Consider the following 20,885-nt stretch of genomic DNA (forward strand, 5'->3'; position numbering starts at 1 on the left):
ATAGAATAGATAGGGATTGCTTCAAAAAAAGTCAAAATTTTTTCTAAGTCCCAAAAAACGCTGGCGTGTTTTCTACATTATGGGTGATAGGCTGAAAAAGAAATTTTTTTGGGGCTCCCCTCCTTCCCCCCTACATTTCCTGACTCATGGCAACTTACCTAGACAGTGGGCACATGTGTAGGGCAAAATAAAAGGCTGAAAAAGATCGAAAAAATTTTTGGGGCTCCCCTCCTTCCCCCCTACATTTCCTGACTCATGGCAACTTACCTAGACAGTGGGCACATGTGTAGGGCAAAATAAAATTTTTATTTGATGTTTTGAAGCTTTTCTAGCCATTTGTAGTGCGGATACGTATTCCTCCATTGAAATTTGAATTTGGCGCCGTATGCAAATTAGCCTTCGCTAGCGTAACTTCGCTTTACTTAGCGAAGCAACGCTAGCGCAACTTCGCAACCTTACGCTACCCCTGAGCGCAACTTTGGATTTTAGTGAATTTGCGAAGCGCTGGCGAAACTACGCCTGGCGAAGTGCGGCGAATTTACGCCTGGCGCAACTACGAATCTTAGTGAATTTGCCCCTAAGACTTTGATGACATCTTTAATCTCTGTGAAGTTGCATTTAAATGACAACAGGATTTTGAAGTCTTTGATTAAAATAATAAGAAAAAAAATCAGACTCCTTAAATTTCAAATTTCACTAGTGTGAAAAAGTCCTAAAAAGGAACACCTCTGTTGGGAGCTCAGTGGAGGATGCTCAGCCTGTGTTTATCTGCAGGCCAAAAAATATTCCAAGTGTGGCCAGTTGCCAGTACATTTGTATCACCTTATAAATCCCTCCCTTCCCTGACCCCAGGCCTGGATTTGTGGCAAAGTCGCAAAGGCCTGGACCTAGGGCGGCATGCGGCCCAGCTGCATCCCTAAAGAGCACTGGGGACTTGCGTCACGAAATCCAGCCCTGCCTGACCCTCTTCGCTTCCAGATAACCCATTATATGGACAGGCATGCCTATTCCCTGCCTATTTCCCCACCCATTTTCCTGGCCAGTGCTATCATCACCCCGCCCCTCTTTTGATGTCACCACCCACTCCACAACCCAAAGGCTGTTTTGTTTTTTCAAGGGAACCTAAACATAAAATAATGTATTCTGTAAATGCAGAGCTCTTCACTATTTAGTACAAACAACAATTCTGATTAATAACCTGATAGGTAGAAGACTATTTATAGGGTTCATGTTAAACATAGGAGGATATTGGGTTTTCAGGGACACATGGTGATGCCAGACTAAAGCTGAAATGATTTGTTCTCACAATGCATTCTTAACAGGCAAGTCAGCTTCACTGAGCTCCTAACATCTTCTTAAGCAGGATCAAACCCATAAGGCTTCTGCCCCAACATTCATCCCAATATGCTTCCTCTCCATGACCTCCACCAAATACTTTCTTTCAAGGATCTATCTCAATATAAATACTCAGCAGAATCCACTGTAACACTCTTCCATTACATCATATATAACACATCTTCACCAAATTATCAACATACTTCTGACCCCAGTATTTACCATTACATTCTTCATAACTAGTGATGGGTGAATCTGACCTGATTTGCCAAAAATTTGATTAACGGTGAAACTTCACCAAAATGTATTAAAGTCTATGGGCATATTTTTGCGGAGAAACTCGTCGAAAAATGTGCTCATAACTAAAATGTGATATCATTCGAACCCCCTGTATTCATTCTGACATCCTAGCATCAAATGATTTTTCAATCTGGTTCATACACAACTGGAACAACTTAAAACTGAATTTCTTGTCCTCCCTTCAGACAAACCATGTGACTTTGATTACATTTCTTACCTTAAAAAAAATGTTCCCATGGCTGGCAAGCAAGGCATCAGACCGTGGTTTGTTCTTACTATATAAAGCATACATCCCAAACTGATCTTTCTAAAGAGAGTGTAAGAGTAGACAGATGAAGAGTTGTCAAAAAAACATTCCACATTACTAGCTTGCAAGGTTTAATGTCCAATAGATTCCGAACATTTAGCACCTAAGATAGCAATAGATTAGAAATGTCATATACATACAAACAAGGAAGTTTTGTTTCATGAAATTAAAGTCTTAATTAAAAATATGCATAGACAACTATCCCTTTATACTTTGCGGTTAGACAACTAAAATTAATGATAATTCCCTTGCAGCAGGACGATACATAACCTCATGATTATTTGAAACCATCTTCACTATTCTTATTAAATAAGCTATTTTGTTCCAATCATAAAGCCGAATTGCTGAGTACAGATCTATGGTAATCATGCCTACCATTTGGGAGTGTCAATTATTAAGGATCACTTACATGTCTGAGAAAGCAGTGGCTGACTCGCAATGGGTGATTACAACAGCTCTCCAGCTCCTTTAGAAAATACTGGCTATGGAAGTCTCTGAGCTTCTCCAGGTTCCCAAAGATGATTGCTCGTTTTCCTCTGAGATCCTGCGGCAGGTCCAATCGATCCATCTCTGGGAAGTAATTCTCACTGATGTACCACAAGGAGCGCACATACTCTCGCTCTGTTGTTACCATCTCATCAATAATATGGCGGAGCTTACTACCAGAAAACAATTGAGAGGGTAATTTTGTGGTGAAGTATACTGTATCAAGAAGGCTATGTTTAATGGTGCATGATCTAGATAACAATGCAAATGAAGAGATACCTCCAAAATTTGCAGATTAAAATAGAGAATCGATAGAGGATATATGACAAATTAAAATATGCCTAGGGGAGCAATATAATTGAATTATTTCCATCCATCAGAAGATGGATGGCTAGAACCAGCGGATGAAATATGAAACTGTCTGAAACACAACATAAGGAACATAAGACCTCTTGGGGTATAAAATTCTGGATGGGGTGGTTATAGGTGGTATTTGGGTAGAAAGCTTATTTGGTGTTCTGGACACTCTGACAAATATATGTAAGCCTGTCCTTAGCTAAAGGTTCCTGAACAAATGTTGAACAGTAAGAAATCTATTTAATAAGCATATTGCAAATATTTACATGATAGCATAAATTGTTTGCAGCTTGCAGTGCCAATTATAATTTATTTATTATGTACAGATTTATAAGCAGAGGTCTGAAATGAAATGGCTATTTATATTTATTTTTGAAAAATCATGAACTAAAATGTGTTATTTTCGGCAAAAAAAACTCAATTAAACAGTATATATATACAGCCAGATAAATGTAACTGTTTCGCACCTGCTGCGGCTCCTCCCATCAGATGAGGAAACACTGCACCGTCTTTCACTGTACATACACTCAGCTGACCAGTCACGTGGCAGTCTGGGGCTGCAGGGTCGGTCTACAAGTTCTGTGCTGCTTACTTCAAGCCCTTTAATAAACACTCCAGTGTTGCCACGTCTTGTGGGCTCACTCAGTCTTCTTTGACACCCATAGCCTGCCCCTTCACTTCCAGGGAGGTCAAAACTCTGTGCCTTTCTTAACAGTCTTCTTGTGATGGGGCGTGGTGTAATGGTTGGGGTTGAAGAGCCTGAAGGGGCAATATGGAGGAGATCAAGGCTAAGATCCTCTCCAGAGATACTCTGCAGAGACATTTTGCGTGTTCTAAACACTGATGTAACTATAGAGCCTGAATCTGAGGTGGAACTTGCTTTGTATGTTGTGTGGTCAACTGTGCTCCCTATCTCAGGCCTATTGCACAGTACTCTACCCAGCTTCCTTTCTCTTGGGCAGAGTGGTGAATTACATGGTTTGCTTTGGAAAAAGTACTTATTGCTGTTACTTTGTAATAGTTCTTTCTGCTCCATTCCATCAGCTTCTCTTGGCTGGGAAGTTTTTGCCCGTAATGCAGCCTCCAGCTTTTTCTCCAAAACATTCCGAGCCTCCTGGCACTTCGACCAGGCAAACTTCCATTGCTTCATTCCTTTCTCATTCTTCAATTCACAGGCAAGTTCTCTCATCTCCATGAATTTCTCCTCACTTATTTCTGGGTGTTGAATTTTGTACCTCTCCAAGCCCTCAATAGCCGACAAGCGCATCTCTGGTGAGCTACAGTCATCCAAGCTAAAGGAGGCTAGATGCCGCATTCTTTCCAGAGCCCATTCGTATGCCTAAAGAGGAAAAAGAACAACTGTTAAACAAAGTTTCATTTTAAAATATTGCCCAAGTAATACATTTTAATTGTTTTGAACTTTTGTTAAAAGTTTGCATAAGCCATAATACCCTTTTAAATTAATCTACAGATTACACCTATAAACCTACTGACTGTACAGTTGTCAAAAGGCTACACATACTGTGTACATTCTATAAGTGTCATCTAAAGAGATACATTAGTATTTTATATATTTGAAGTTGCACTATGCAATTTATTTAGAATTAGACTCGGTTGAAAGCCTTAGTGAAAATGCCTGAAGAGTAGTTGTGGGTGCTTTTTGCATTGCATCTTATTAGGCAAAGTTTTGTGCCCATTATGCACCTTTTGTCACCCCATCTAATGCAAATTTTATAATGATCAATTAGTTTGCAAATATTGTTACATGTACAAGACAGGAATAAGTAGGATGCCAGTTCATATTAATAATCGTAATTTTTGGTGCTTCTAGTCCAGAACCGAAGTGGTATGGATCACAAAGACATTGACATGCAACCAATGTACTGAGAACAGTGATTCTTTATAAGTCTTCATTTAGTTGTGCAGAGAGTAGCTCCATTCACTGGATGCGGTTTCTGTGATGTGATCATCATAGGATAAAGAGCTTTGGAATTTATGTCTTAAGAATGGCTACCAGAGCTGCAGGACTCAATTCAGAATCGAAAGGCTGCTATTGTGCCAGTGGTAAAAGTGGGTAATTCAATGTGACTTCAGGAAAGTAAATCTTGACACTAAACCTGTGCAAATCACTGACAGAAATTAGCTAATTTAGATTGTATCATCTGTCCCTTAACTGCAGGACAGCAGTACAGTATATGATGTTCCTGCATAAATTTACACATTACAAAGGCTTATACAGAGCACTGTATCTGTGGAAGGATGTGTTTTTCACTTTCCATCCAAACACATAATTAAATGTTATCCTGTACAAGGAAGCATTGTATATTAAAGTGGTTAAAATTACACCCTGGTAGAGTGGTGGCTCCAAATTCAATTCCATCCTGGACACTATCTTGTAAAGGCTTTGTGCATTTTGTGGGGTTTTTGTGGGCACTCTGGTTTTCTCCCACATTCCAAAAACATACAGGCTGGCTAACCAGCAGCTGGTGACATTGACCATAGTGTGTATGAATGTGACAGGTACATTAGATTGTACGCTCAGCTGGGGAAGGGACTGATATAAATGATGGATAATCTCTTTAAAGCACAATATAAATGTTAATGCCATATAAAGAGAGGATAATAAATAAATAAAAATACTAGGCTAGAAAAAGCATGCAAATGCTAAATAATGGAGCAGCTGCACCAGCCTCGGCCAGGAACTATACAAAGTTGCCTCAAGATAGTATTAAAAATTCCAGGTGTCATCATAACAATAATTCCCTTTTCTAATGACCAGGGACAGATTATTAGTTTTCAATATTGGTTCAAATAGATCATTACCGCTACTAATAACACACCAAGTTATTAGGCTGACCAACTGCACAGTAAGAAGCTCTCAATGTCTGGTCTTTCTACAGCTATAGCTTTCAGACTGTGCAAAACACATAAGGTTTGTAACATAATTTTTGGTCAGTCTGCAATGCATAATAAGCCTCAAAGTCACTGGCCCAGAAACACATAGTCCTGGAAATGATTTCTTTCTAATGCGGACAACTTAAAATGCAGTCAGCTTGAAAGCTATATGAGACAAATTCAGAAGTACAAATTCTGAACATATGACAGAGCAGTGGCTCCAGTAAAGAATATTTAAACATCGAATTCCATGTGAAACAAAAATAAGCTTGGCATTGCAATTAAATTAACACATTCTATTTGGATTATTAATATGTTTATTTTTAAAATGTTAAATAAAAACCTACAGGACTCCTTACATGTTATTGGGCTTTGCTATACCCAGACACATCTCAGTGCCAACTCTTGAGCCCTGGGCACCACCTACTAAGAATTCTTAGTGGTACTTGTCATAGAACAAAAACATACTCTTCTTGGGAGAAACAAGTTCCAGGATCCCTGCAGGGCTGCATGATTCATTTTGCTGTATACAAAAGTGTAAAGATTACAGTGCAAGTTAATCCTGAGGCAGGCTAAAAAAAATATGCAACGATATTGTATTCATGGCAAAATATATCCTGCATAAACATTGTGTCATTTATGATTCAAGAAAAAAAATGCAGGACATGTATGCTTTTGGGATGTACCTTAACCAATTCCATCTCACCATCAACCTTACCCCTAACCACTCCTACTCACACATCAACTTCTTGGATACAACCATCTACATCAAAAATGGAACCATACAAACATCTCTATACCAAAAACCAACAGGCCGTCCTGCATATTTTAGGTGGGACAGTTTTCATCCTCATCACATAAAAAAATCAATTGTGTTTAGCCAGGCTGAGATACAACCGGATTTGCTCAAACCTTGATGACAGAAATAAACATCTCCATTCCTTACGGAAAACTTTTATTAATCAGAGATACCATCCGCAGGTTATTGATGATCAAATCCACAGAGCAACTCAAATACCCAGAGACACACTCTTGGATTACAAAGAAAAGACAGAAAACAACAGGGTAACTATTGTAGTTACCTACAACCCACAATTAAAACATTCCCGGAACTACCTCTCGTCTTATAGACAACCACCTAATCTGAGGAAAATGATTGTCAGAAGTGCTCTTCCTAAAACAACTAAAGCAGGTATATTTCCCTGCAACAGCTACAGATGTAAAACCTGCAAATACATCCTGTGCAAAGATCAAGTTGCAATTCCGAATACACAAAAAGTCTACACCATTCTGGACCACTATTCGTGTGCTTCATCCAATGTGGCATACATGATTACATGTACTAGGTGGCAGGGTCGGACTGGGGGGACCGGGGCCCACCGGGACTGCTGGTCCAGGGCCCCCCTACTGCGCCGCCATGCGCGAGCGCACTTCTCGGTGCGCAAGCGCCGATGCGCATGCGCAAGCGTTGATGCGCATCGCAGGAAACTTTTTATACTATTAGAGGGGGTCTGGCCCGGCGGGGGCCCACCGGGTTTTTTCCCGGTGTCCCGCCGGGCCAGTCCGACACTGCTAGGTGGTTTACAGGAGCCATATACATTGGTGAAACAGGACAAAAATTGTGCACAAGGATGAACCATCACAGACATAAAATCAACACCAAATCATGTGATACACCAGTGGGGCAGCATTTCTGCAGTCAAAATCGCAGGCTTCAGGACATAGATACATAGTAACATAGTTAAATTGGGTTGAAAAAAGACAAAGTCCATCAAGTTCAACCCCTCTAAATGAAAACCCAGCATCCATACATACACCCATCCCTACTTTTAATTAAATTCTATATACTCATACCTATACTAACTATAGAGCTCAGTATCACAATAGCCTTTGATATTATGTCTGTCCAAAAAATCATCCAAGCCATTCTTAAAGGCATTAACTGAATCAGCCATCACAACATCACCCGGCAGTGCATTCCACAACCTCACTGTCCTGACTGTGAAGAACCCCCTACGTTGCTTCAAATGAAAGTTCTTTTCTTCTAGTCTAAAGGGGTGGCCTCTGGTACGGTGATCCACTTTATGGGTAAAAAGGTCGCCTGCTATTTGTCTATAATGTCCTCTAATGTACTTGTAAAGTGTAATCATGTCCCCTCGCAAGCGCCTTTTTTCCAGAGAAAACAACCCCAACCTTGACAGTCTACCCTCATAATTTAAGGCTTCCATCCCTCTAACCAATTTAGTTGCACGTCTCTGCACTCTCTCCAGCTCATTTATATCCCTCTAAAGGACTGGAGTCCAAAACTGCACTGCATACTCCAGATGAGGCCTTACCAGGGACCTATAAAGAGGCATAATTATGTTTTCATCCCTTGAGTTAATGCCCTTTTTTTTTGCAGGTCTTAATTCTAAAATGGAACTTTATAAATGAACGGGAAAGGAAGATTTATGAATTCAAATGTATGGAGATATTTAACACATTAAGACAGGGCCTTAATTTAGGGTCAGGTTTCATGTCACACTATGTGACCTGACTGAATCCAGACTCCTGGACTATTTACAACTCACCCTAATTCATTGTATTATCTCTACATTTGATCTCTAATTTATTGCCCATGAATACCTTTCACTGATCTAAAAGTATATATTTATAACTTTCATTTGTATTTTGCCTGACAAAGGGGCCTTGGTGCTTGCAATGTATTTTTTTATTGTTAGCCAATATAGGTATCACTTCTACAATACTTTTTGTATTTGTTTGTTTTTTTTGTTATTTTTGCTACTGGCTAAAGGTGGCCATACATGGAGAGATCCACTCGTTTGGCGATGCTGCCAAACGAGCGGATCTCCCTCCGATATGCCCACCTTGAGGTGGGCAATATCGGGCTGATCCGATCGTGGGCACTAACAGCAGGGCAATATCAGGTTAATCCAAACGAATGATCGGATTACAATAATGCGAATGGGCGCCAATGGGTCACAGGACTGCATCAACTAGCCAATGTGGTCCTGGATCAAAGAAAAAATCAAACTTGCCAGGTCGATATCTGGCTGATTTTTGGCCTGATATCGATCGGTGGGAGCCGTCGGAAGCCCCTACACAAAGGACCGATATTGGCAGCTTTACTCAGCCGGTGTATGGTCACCTTTAGAAATTGACTTAGAAGCTAAGAAATCTTTATGCTATAGATCTCGCTGGAATCCATATGCTTTCACTTGGTAATTGGGGCTGCTGCATAAACAACAAACACAATAGCATTGCATTACAATATACATGGAGTTCACAGATCCTTTTGCATATGCAAGACTTCAAACAGGTTTACAAAGGAACTGGTGCAACAGCTGTGACAGACTTTAAACTCCCCTGCGGGACAAAAAGCTCAGCACACCACATAAAACATAGGTAAACATACTAGTAAATCAGCGACATACGTTTTGCATCTCTAAGTTTATCTCCTCGTGAGGCAACTTTGGAAAACCAAGTGCCGGAAGTGCCATACCGCTGGCGATTTTTCATTATAGCCGGCGGGAAGGCAGTTCCAGGAGATTGTCGCCCCGAAGAAGAGGCGTTTTTTCGCCGTGTGCCCTTACCCTAAGTTTGTGCTAAAGCATGTAGCCCTTTCAGTACAATTTTATGGGGTGTAAATTCAGTTTCACAATTGTGACTTAAGGATTTCAGGATAAAATAATGAAAAGAGTTATTCTGCTCATAACGCAGTCAGGCTATTACACGTTTGCCTTCAGAAATGACCATATGGTACTTTTGACTGGAATTTCCAACGCGCCAATAAGAATTTTCATTAGCAAAGCAATGTGAAATCCCATGTTTAGTTATACTTTGTACACAGACACTTGTCTCCAAAAACTCTAATGTACGTCCTAATTGCACATGCTAGACAGATACTTCATTGCTGCACCAGTGTGCAAACCTAGTGCCAAAATAATGTGTGACCTCTTGTGTTACTCTAGTTTTTACTTCATGATTGCGTCTTCCAGACCAGTGACTGATGAGTGGAGACTGTGGACAAACCAGACACTGCATGCTTGGCATTTTAATTTAGCTGAAAGGAATTAGCCAGGATGAAAAAAGGATAACAAGGTTCTCAGGGATACAAGGGGAAGTTCACCACCTTCTGGGACTAGTTTGCTGAAAACTAAAGATGAGCCCAGTCCAAATATCCATACCACATAGTTTAAATGATTATCTGAGCTACATTCCTACTCTACTTGCAACCTGTCCACTGGGCCTACTACCCACACAGAGAACAATATTTTAATTACTGCCTTATGTGGGCATTTTAGTGCACCCAAGTAGTTGCAGGATTAATCACTTACCTGCTAGAGCAATGGTGCCCCTTAAAAGAGTGAACTTTCCTTTTAAATAGATCATAAACCAAAAATTATGCTATTCACTGGTGGGGGGAGGTGAAAAATAAGTAAAAGAAGTTTATATTATGACCCACATGCAAAAATCCTACCTGCAAAATACTTGCTGCAAGACTTGTGCACCTATTAAAACTAGAATTCCTACACAAACAGCTTTTGTGAAGGTCCTACTAGAAGAATACCAGGCCCTGCCTCCATAGACCAGTCTCCTATGGTGCAACCAACAAAGAAAACTTGTGGCCAACTGAATATGGATTTTGAATTACTCCAAATCAGAAAAAATATAATCTTATGTATATATCACTTGAAGTATACAATATCTGCTGAATGAGAGGTAGTACTTGTCAAAGAGTAGAGGTCAAACATTCTACATAAGTCAGAGCATGCTTTATTACACACAGTAAAGTTTAGAAAGGTTAAGTAAATAGTTACATTGTGAAGTGTGTTCACTTATTCTTGGCATTATAAGGAGGAAAAGAATTTCTCAACACTAGTTCACTAATTAGTCGGGAAATTGTATAGGATAACAATTACCACACTGTATTGCAAATATATATTTATACAGAGGTCCTCTAAAGGAGTCAAATTAATACTGCCAACAAACTAAGACTAGGTATCTCTCAACACATAAAATTACCAAATGTATGCATCAATTTATAACTGAACGAACAGCCAAAGGTACTGGCACACTGGAGGTTTAATCTCTGCTACAGTGGGCAAAAAAGTTTCCACCTGTGCAAGGCAACTTATGCGATGCATATGTTTTGCTTGGTGCAGTCAGTTGCACGATAAAAAACCAGGTACTTGCATCAACATGCGCTCCTTACAATCCTGTAGAGGTGAGCTTGGCGCCATTTCCTTCCTCCTGCCACCTACTCTGAATTACGCACAGTTGTGCCAATTGCAGGGGGAATCCTGGACATAATGCTGCTTCCAAAGCTCCAGGATTCCTACAACGGTCAGTGTTGATCACTGCAGCACAACTGCGCTGAAATAATAGAGCCATATTCCAGAAAGGATGGCAACTGGTTGCAAATCCCATCAGATGCATCTTCTACTACCAACCAACATTCTCTTAAACCAATGATAAAAATACTGCATTTTAGGCAAAAAAAGTGGACTGACATAGAAACTACATTTATCCTAATGAATTTGCGGTTTTCAACAACCAATCTAGGACCCTACTCAAGAAATCTTAAAGCATACATCTTTTGTTACAACTATGGGATCTATTATCTAAAGTGCTTAGATATTTTATTAAAATGGGTTCTATGGAAGATAGCCTTTATGGATATCGGGTTTCCACATAAGAGATCCAATACCTGTATATATAATCCTCTCCAACTAAATCATCAGAGCCATTTTGGTTCTTGAAGATGGCCTTTTGCCTTTCAGAAATCTGGCTAACAGTGTATTCAGTTGAGCACTCTGAGCAGTCTTCAACTGCCTCCAATTCTACATACTAGATATTCACATTTCTGGCCATTGCGTTTGCTATACTGGGGCATACTGCTGATCTATACCTGCCTTAGGCACTCTTTGTGTGGAAGGGATTACCGCATAGAAGCCAAATTCACGGCAAATAAACAATAGAAAGTTATGCAAGTGGAGGGCCACAGGCCAAATTATCTTTAATGCCCAAGATCTGCACAGACCTCTATGTGAGACATCATTCTTTTATATTAATTCAACTTCAAACATGTGAAAAGGGTGGATAGCTGGCACAAATCACTGACATTGAGACAGCATCACTCTAGAACCAGAATGCAACTGACCACAACCCATAAAATAAAAGGATATACCATCCATAAATATTTTGTGCCCTAGCAAACTGTTTTGCTGTTAGGTGGTGTGCCAACACATATTACACAGAAAACATATTTGCAGCACACTGGAGCCTTTGCATTCAGGTACTGTATGTACATCCATTGAATTTGAAGTTCAACTACAAAACAATATTCATATTTACACACAAACACACACCCCCATACACATACATACATGAGTCCTGTGAGGGCCCAGAGCATTGAATGAAACAATAAATGTACTTTTTGATGACCCACCATTAAATCCTGTTAGTGCTGTTCCATGATCTGTATATCACTAGCTCTATCCAAACACCCAGGATTTGCCATTGTTGGGGTGCACCTGTTTGTTTCTTTGGTGTGTGTGTGTTGCACCAAATTTTAATTCCACAAAATATTTGATCAAAATCCAAGCCCCATCAAAAACTGCATAATAGGGAAAAAGTTAATTGTAAAGGAGGGACAACACATAATGAAGGGGTTAAACTATTGATAACAAGACATTGCTTCTCCTCTGCCATTGTACTATAATTCCCAGCATCCTCCAACAGTTACATAAAAGATGGTTAGGGAAATTTTGTAGTTCAACAGTTGTAGATGGGTAACTTATTCTTCAGAGTTAGTCATCAACTTAAACAGTATCTTTAAATAAGTTTTTGAGTGTCCTATTGTCTATATGTATATATAGAGAGAGAGAGAGAGAGAGAGAGAGAGAGAGAGAGAGAGAGAGAGAGAGAGAGAGAGAGAGAGAGAGAGAGAGAGAGAGAGAGAGAGACTCACACTCACAGGTCTTACAAAAACAAAAGTAGTGTTTATTGGTCAAAAGTAGTGACTAACGTTTCGGCTAGATTGCTAGCTAAAACGTTAGTCACTACTTTTGACCAATAAACACTACTTTTGTATTTGTAAGACCTGTGAGTGCAACGTATACAGTTATACGTGCATACAGCTACTCACATAAATATATATATCACAGAGTATGACATACATTAGCAATGTACAATTTTAGCAGCCCAGGATATGTAAGTACTGCACATGAACACTTGATACTGCTACAAACATTCACAGCTAAAGATTACACATATTTCTTGGCACTCCCAAACAGCTGCATACAGAACAATCACAGCACTGAGAATGTTTAATTAAAAGGAACTACACAAATAAAATGATTCAGACTACAATTTATCTAATAATTTTTCTTTTTTTCAGGATGCAGATTCCTGAAAGCACTACAGAACTCTGTGCGCCTTGGTACCTAGACATATAAATTCCGCTATGGCTCTCAATACAGAGCCCCAGTTGCACTCAGCTCTCATTGCACTGTCTCTGTGCCCTCTCTCTCAGGGACACATACCATGTCCAGGGGAAGAAAAGTGTAGGAACTGAAAGAACAAAAACTTTGGGGAACCATCTCATCATGCGTGATTCAAAGCTGTCGTACCTGCACATTCTGGGACATCATATTTGTAAGTTCTGCTCGTCTGTGTTCTCTTCTCATGGTCAGCAGGAGGAATGAAGGGCTGGCGCCCAGTGCCTGCACCCTACCAAGCTCTGCTATTCACAAGCAAATGTGAGGCAGTGGAGCAGATGGGCAGCCCTGGTCCCATAGAATAGAAGTGTGGGGGGAAGGGCCCCTGCTGAAAGTGTGTGTGTTTCAGGAGGGGTTGGAGCTCTGGGGGTGATTACTTCACACCAGACTTGTAGAAGTGTGCAGGGAAAATATATAGTGATATAATGGCATAGCACATCTTTGTGCCCTGTGTAAATTGTGCTCCACGTAACCACACAATGAGTGAAAATTGCTAGCCCCTGGCCAGGTAACACATTTTCCATAGCTGTATTTTATATTAATCTGTTCCAATGTATTCATAATATATCCCTTCTTGGAAATGGGAGAGCAAAATATCTTGTTGCATTACAGATGTCAGTTGTGTCCTTCCATTCAACCTCCAGAAAATTTGAGTTCAGTTGCAGGACCATGAATCCTGCCTAAAAATCTCTGCTCTGAATTCAGGCTCTACTATAAGCTAAGAAAAACTAAAAACTGGACAGCCTCGATCCACACATCAAAATTAAGTATACAAAATATGCATCTCTGCATGACTTGAAGCAGAAGAAATTGCTGAGGCACTCCCCAGAGATTCTAGCCGTTTATTTCCTACATGAGCCAGGGCTGCTCCTCTTCTAAAAATGGTCCAAGGTATTTTTCCTGAGAACTTGTGCTGGCCACATATGGTGAATTGTGTAAGGCACATGTGCTTGCCCAGAGAATGCTTAGGACACCAAAACAATATGGAGGGGAGGCATCTGGGAAAAGCACTGGTGCATTATTTGAAGTAGAAAAGGAAATTATGAGAATAACCGAGGGGTGCCTAAAAATTTGTCGTTTTGTTCTCCATCAATTACCTATTTTTGAATATAATTATTACAATATATTTATTTTATTCTCTGGTAAAACCAGATCTGGTTATATATTTTTTCATTTATAGCGGAGCTTTTATTTTAGGAGTTGTGATTATTCTAATGTTAATTATGCCAAATACTTTTATATAACGTTGCAGTGTTTTGTCTTTATGGAAGGTTCTGCTGTACAGAAAAGTATAAATCTGAACAAGTCCACGCTTTTCCCCACAAATTTTACTCATTATAATGATTTCTTCACATATGACAAAAGGCCCTTGTGAACGAATGCAAAAAACAATAAAACCATTATGACAGCATTTTTAAAGTGATGCTTACACCATGAAAAATACAGTACAACAGCCCAGATTCATATCATAAAATGGTATTACCCCAAGGTTTTCTGGTTACTTCAAAAACCTTGCTGCAGGATCTGACAATTTTGTAAGCAGCATGTCCTACAGTCCCTTTTTCATTATTCTCTCCTTGATAAATGAATGGGCAAGTAAGCCTGTAGCACAATTCCAACAATACCAGAAGGCCCTATCCAGTAAGTGGATTTCCGTGGTTTTCCCATTTTGTTTTCTGTGTTATTATTATCCTTCATTTATTCAGAACCAACACATTCCATAAAGCTTTACATATTATACACCAGCCACAATTCTTATAAGGAGCCAGTTAACCAGCCTATATATTTTTTTTGGACTGCATTAGACAAGCCAGTTTGCATGCGCAGTACGTCAAACTTATGATTATACTGCGCATATAATGACTTGCAGTAAAAGCGTACTATGCACATAAATAGTTCAGGACTGCTGCAAAGAATCCCTGTTTTTCATAAAATAGAAGCACTGGCCTCAAGGTCAGTGTCAATATTTACTGGGGTGCCTCTAAACTGCCAGCACCCAGTTAAAGGAAAACTATACCCCCAAACAATGTAGGTCTCTATTAAAAGATACTGAGTAAAACAGCTCATGTGTAAAACCCTGCTTCATGTAAATGAACCATTATCATAATAATATACTTTTTTAGTAGTATGTGCCATTGGGTAATCATAAATAGAAAATTGCCATTTTAAAAAATAAGGGCCGCCCCCTGAGATCGTAAGATTCACTGTGCACACATACAAACCACATGTAAGGTCACATGAGCCAATTAACAGACAGAGTTCTGCCTTTTGCTTCCTCCCTTCTTCCTGTTACAGTTAGTGTTGTAGTATTTCTGGTCAGGTGACCTCTGAGGCAGCACAAATAGAGTCACGAAATGGTGGTTCAAGGCAAGAGATGTAAAAGGGCAATATTTATGTAAATATATATTCCAGTTTGGTAAGATTCTTTGATATGTCATTCAATTTGATATAAACTATCTGTTGCTTAAGTATTCATTTTGGGGGTATAGTTTTCCTTTAATAGCACATGCCTTGCCCTTTAAAAAAGTAGAATAAACCCCCCTTTTTGCCAAAAGTCCCCACTGGCCCCCCTCCCTGTCTCCATCTGCACAGTCTTACCCCCTAAATTGTGTCCCCTCTAGAAATACTGATTGCACAAATACTCAGCGCAGCAGAGCTCACGGGTGCCATCTTCCAGCACTTCGGTATTCTTCGTAATGTTAGCGCCATATTGGCGCATGCGCAGTTGGAGCAATCTTCCGGTTCACGACAACTTTACATGCGCCGAAAGTAATTGAAATTGCCGAAGGGACCTAGTGAATACCGAAGCACCAGAAGATGGCGAACCGTTAGCTCCACTGCGCTAACTCCACATGCGCGATCAGTATTTCTAGAGGGGACACAATTCAGGGGTAACACTGTGCAGGGGGGAGGCAGGGTGGGGGGCCATGGAGCAGTGGGGACTTTTGGCTAAAGGGGGTTTTAGTTCTCCTTTAAAGCAGCGATTCTTAACCTATGGGTTGGGACCCAAAAATGGGTCCCCATTATGCCCCTTGATATTATTAAGTGTCTTCCTATGGGAGAAAATAGTAAGTATAATAAGTATAACTGGTTCTAAGGCAATTTTTGTGTCCCAAAGTTTATTCATTGACTTACTTGTGGTCCCTTGAAAAAAGGGTTCAAGCTTAAAAGCTGAAGGAAATAGGTCATCCTATGGTAGAAAATAGTACGGTAAGTATAATAAGGCGTGTAACTGGTTCTAAACCAATTTTTGGATCCCAAAGCTTATTCACTGACTTAATTGTGGTCCTTGAACAATAGGTTCAAGCTTAAAGGCTGAAGGAAATCCTGAGAGTCTTAGATCAAGAGCATCTTAAAAGTATAGCAGGTCCTAATATGCCATTGTCCCCTAAATATACCTTATTAGATTCCGTAATTACCTGCTATTACATCCACAGTTCTAAAGATTGGTCATTTACTTATTATTGGTCATTTACTTTACAATGGTCACACCATTGGTCATTTACTTATCTCTGTTGACAAGTGACACCACTTGCATTACTCCTTTACACCCTTCTCTCTTTCTATCCCCCCATGCATACCATGCTACTAGCAGCACCCAAAATGCTAGATTGTAAGCTGTAATATATAGGATCTTCTTTCTTCACTGTATTACTATTTGATATGTCAATTTGCAAAACTGTTTTTATGTTGTAAAAACACTGAGGAAATAAAATAGCACATTTTAAACAAATAATACCAAACATGCAAAGACACACTTACCACAAAAAATCTAATTAGGATGCTCACTTCAACTTTCTATTTTAACCACTTTTATTCCTAGTCTGTGTAATATGTTGTTGCACTTACAGGAAGCACCTTGTCAGTAATGCATTTTTACGCTCTAAGAATAAAGACAATTAATTGAGGGGTTTGGAATTTATTCTGAAATTTCAGGATACATAGAAATTATGTTGTGGTTATTTTGCAACTGTATGTTGAACATTTAATAAGTCATTGTTAAAGACCTGCATTTTAAAGAATGACCACCAGAGGGCTAAAAATAAAAGGCTCTATAGTGAATAAAAACATAATATTCCCACTACTGCTCAACATACACAACTTCAACATAAACATCGCACTCCAAATAAATTAAAAAAGGGACATGCACAGACACGCAATTGCACTTAACAGTGTTACACATGAAAAGCTTCCGGGTCTCAACAAAAGAAAAGAATAATAAAGTAAAGGGAGATCATTGGAAAATGGAAGGTGCACAGCCAAAACAACAATTCTAACCACAACATCTGGGGCATATTATGCACTGAAAACAACCCAACTGTTTTACACAGTCCTTTGTTGCAGAGATTACTGCTCAAAAACAGAAAATCTTTTTGCATTCAAAAAAGGAAAAAAGAAAGTTATGAATGTTATGAATACAACTGTCAAGTAGCAGCTTCCCCATAAGCAATCTGTATCTGTTTTCTTACTGACTTTTCTCACTCTGTGACACAAAGGTCATACTATTTAACTGTTAGGCTAATGCCATACTGGGCTTCTTCCCAGTGCCTCCGTTGGAATCTGCTCTCTCCTGTGTCTGCATCCACAGGTATTGGCCTGGGTGCAGACTAGTGATGTGCAGGCCAACCTGATACCCGTAGGCTGGGCGGGTTCAGGCCGACCTCACTGCGCAGCTTGCGGTCATGGGTGGGTTTGGGGTTGAGTGCTTCTGCCTGTGACCTTAAGACTGCTAGCTTCTAACTTCTGGTTTTATAGGTATGCGCCTGCCAGCCCCTTTTGTGACGTTATTGGTGGGGCAGGTCTACAAAAGGTGGAGGGAAGCCGGGTGAGGGTCGGGCAGGCACGGGTCCAGGTTCAGATTTTCTCGACCCACACATTATTTCAGCGTGAAAATGCATACTCACATTGGCTTTAGCACTCAAATCTGCTCAGACACAGGAGAGAGAGAGAGGGGATGCCAACTGATCAGTGATTATTGGATCACTTTCATAGGCAGGCTGAGAATCAGCCCTGTATGGCATTAGCCTTACACAAAAATTTGAAAAGCATATATTTGGATCCAGCAGCATAAAGACTCCAAAAAGGTGATGCTTGCATCATCAACTGCATGGATAAAACATCCCCCTTTTTGACAAGAGCCCAATCAATATGGCTTATTTAAAAAACAAAACAAAAAAAAGGTAAAAGAAACGCAATCTTAACTGCCAAAAATAAATCTATATAAATAGAAATGGGCTGTGCAGAGATGTTTTTGAAAGAAATGGAACTTCAACTCACAAATTACTCTTGGTCTGTGGAATCAATACACACACACACACTATACAAAGAGTTCAGAGTTCAAGAAAGTATGTGTGTGTGTGTGTGTGTGTGTGTGTGTGTGTGTGTGTGTGTGTGTGTGTATATATGTCTAAAACACAAACTCTAATTTCTGTACACTAGGTTTTCCATACTAACCTTGTCAAAAAATTTATAAAGTGTAACAGTTTTCTCCAGTTGGGTTCTAGATTCTTCCAGGCGCCGTGAGAAATCCTCCACTTTTTCTCTGCACTTCTGCAATTTTAATCTGTGTATTTGAGTCTCGTTGGAAGAAAGATTCTGCCACTTTTCCATCTTCTGCATAATATCCTGTCCCCGCTTGCAATACTCCTAATGATGCAACACAATAGCATGTTAAAACGAACATCCTTTCCAGGTTTCATTATTGCGCATGGCAGTACACCCACTAAATGCACATTATGAAGAGTTAGCTTTGCCATTTCTAAATATACAATACCTTAAATAAGAACACACACTTAACACTACACAGGTTTAGTCACTTACACATGCAACAACATAAAATTCTTTGAACTGTCTCTGTGTTTGGAGAAGAACTTCCAGAGAATCTTCTAGGGTACTGCACTCCTTTAGTAAACGTTCCCCAACATGCTCAATCCAACTGCCAACCTGAAGGAAATAAAGATTAACATGTGATTTATCAGGCTAAAGTAGGTCAGATATAGGCAATGTTAGAGTACTCAGGCCAGAAGTCCAATTTTTTTTTACATAAAATAAATGGCCAAATTATATTGACCTGTTCCTTTTTTCATTTATAGCTTTCAAAAACTTGTATTTTACCTTGACTTTCTTCAGCCTCTGATCTATATATTCTGATCCATCCCCTACAATCATATCTACCCATTTTAACCCATCTTCAACAGTGTTGTCCAACAATTTATTGTTTGGTCCAGTATAGTACACCTTATATGGATCATCATTTAGTGGCCAATGGTGGGTATTTTTCTCACCTCTTGAAATTGTTCCTGGAAAGCCTCAAACTCAATGACCAGTTCCATCTCTTGTATACTCTTGTTGGATACTTTAACAAGACTGTGCACCCCTTCATCCACCTGGTTATACAGCTCTGCTGCCACATCTACAGCTTCTCTAAAACATATGGAATATAATATATATGAGTTAATGATCAGGAGTTGTACTGGCATATCTAAATTTCTCCCAACTGCGGAAAACATGCTTGAGTATGGAATATCCATACATAATGGCTGGGCCATGGAACTGTGAATAGAGAACCCTACAAAAGCAATTTTTTCTTTTTTTTCTGATGCATAAAGTGATGGGGGTACAGAAAGAAAGGGAGGGGAGTAGAATCTGTACATATGTATCTTAAAAGCCATCTTAACTTTACCAGTGGTACCTATGTTCATGACACAATCATCACAAATGGTGCCTTAACAGAAAGAATAAGTTAGAGAGAGGTATGTTTTTTTCCTTAATGCCATGTGCTTAATTTGCTAATTTATAAAGCACAGCACATCAGAAAAAAAATCTTTCAGCATCCATTCATTGCCGGTGACGTCACAGGAAAATGGGGCTATGAACACGCAGCATTTCTAGCCTTATTCTACTTTAATTCCCCTTTAACAAATGTAATGAAGAAATGGAACAGTACAGAGGGATTCTCAATCAACAACTTGGTTTAAACTAGGGATGCACCTGAATTTGCAGCAGGATACAGATTCGGCTGAATCCTTCTGCACGACCAAACCTAATCCCAATTTGCATATGCAAATAAGGGGTGGAGAGGGAAATTGCGTGACTTTTTGTCACAAAACAAGTGAGTAAAAAATGCTTTCCCCATCTCACCCTGAATTTGCATATGAAAATTAGGATTCAGTTCAGTGTTCGGCCAAATCTTTTGCCAAGGATTCAGCGGAATCCAAAATAGTGGATTTGGTGCATCCCTATCTTAAACAGCCCTCCTATAGTTAACAACATATGTTCTAATGTCACCTCAAGCTTCTAAAAGGGCATTGAGAAAGTGTTCAGACATTGCCGAATTCTCTAAATTTGCAAAGTAGAAAATCTTACACTGGCAATGAGTTCTCTGTGTTTTGTTTAATCAAAAGCTCTGCAGCTCAAAGTAGTATTGTCTTATGTTAAATCAAAAACACTGAAACCCGACTAATCACCTGCTATCTGGTTTATATCATTATTGATCAAATTAGCTGCACCACTTAGCAAAGCCTTTAGAAACTGGCAAGCCATTATTGCCCAACTTACTATTGCTGAACCTGTTTAACAAATGTCTTCTCCTTGTTAAACTGATTTATAAAAGCAGAGGCTGTCCCACTAATCCAGCCCCATGACAGGATTACACTTCAAAAAAAAAAAAAAAAACAACCTATATACTGTACACCTGAAAACTA

At 39.6% G+C, this 20,885-nt stretch overlaps 1 protein-coding gene across 4 annotated transcripts in view; it reads right to left on the bottom strand.

Moving 5' to 3' along the window:
* The window catches only part of plekhg4.L (pleckstrin homology and RhoGEF domain containing G4 L homeolog), a 105,239-nt gene that overhangs the window by 9,888 nt on the left and 74,466 nt on the right, over nt 1-20,885 (bottom strand). For all 4 annotated transcript variants that reach the window (XM_018256787.2, XM_018256786.2, XM_041590243.1 and 1 more), the window contains exons 11-16: nt 19,467-19,605; nt 19,003-19,125; nt 18,637-18,828; nt 3,253-4,124; nt 2,352-2,601; nt 1,853-1,942 (exon numbers count right to left, since the gene is read on the bottom strand). In XM_018256787.2, the coding sequence (XP_018112276.1) occupies nt 1,853-1,942; nt 2,352-2,601; nt 3,253-4,124; nt 18,637-18,828; nt 19,003-19,125; nt 19,467-19,605 (1,666 nt within the window). The remainder of the gene's footprint in view (nt 1-1,852; nt 1,943-2,351; nt 2,602-3,252; nt 4,125-18,636; nt 18,829-19,002; nt 19,126-19,466; nt 19,606-20,885) is intronic.

The sequence above is a fragment of the Xenopus laevis genome, chromosome 4L (assembly GCF_017654675.1).
Source record: "Xenopus laevis strain J_2021 chromosome 4L, Xenopus_laevis_v10.1, whole genome shotgun sequence".
NCBI lineage: Eukaryota > Metazoa > Chordata > Amphibia > Anura > Pipidae > Xenopus > Xenopus laevis.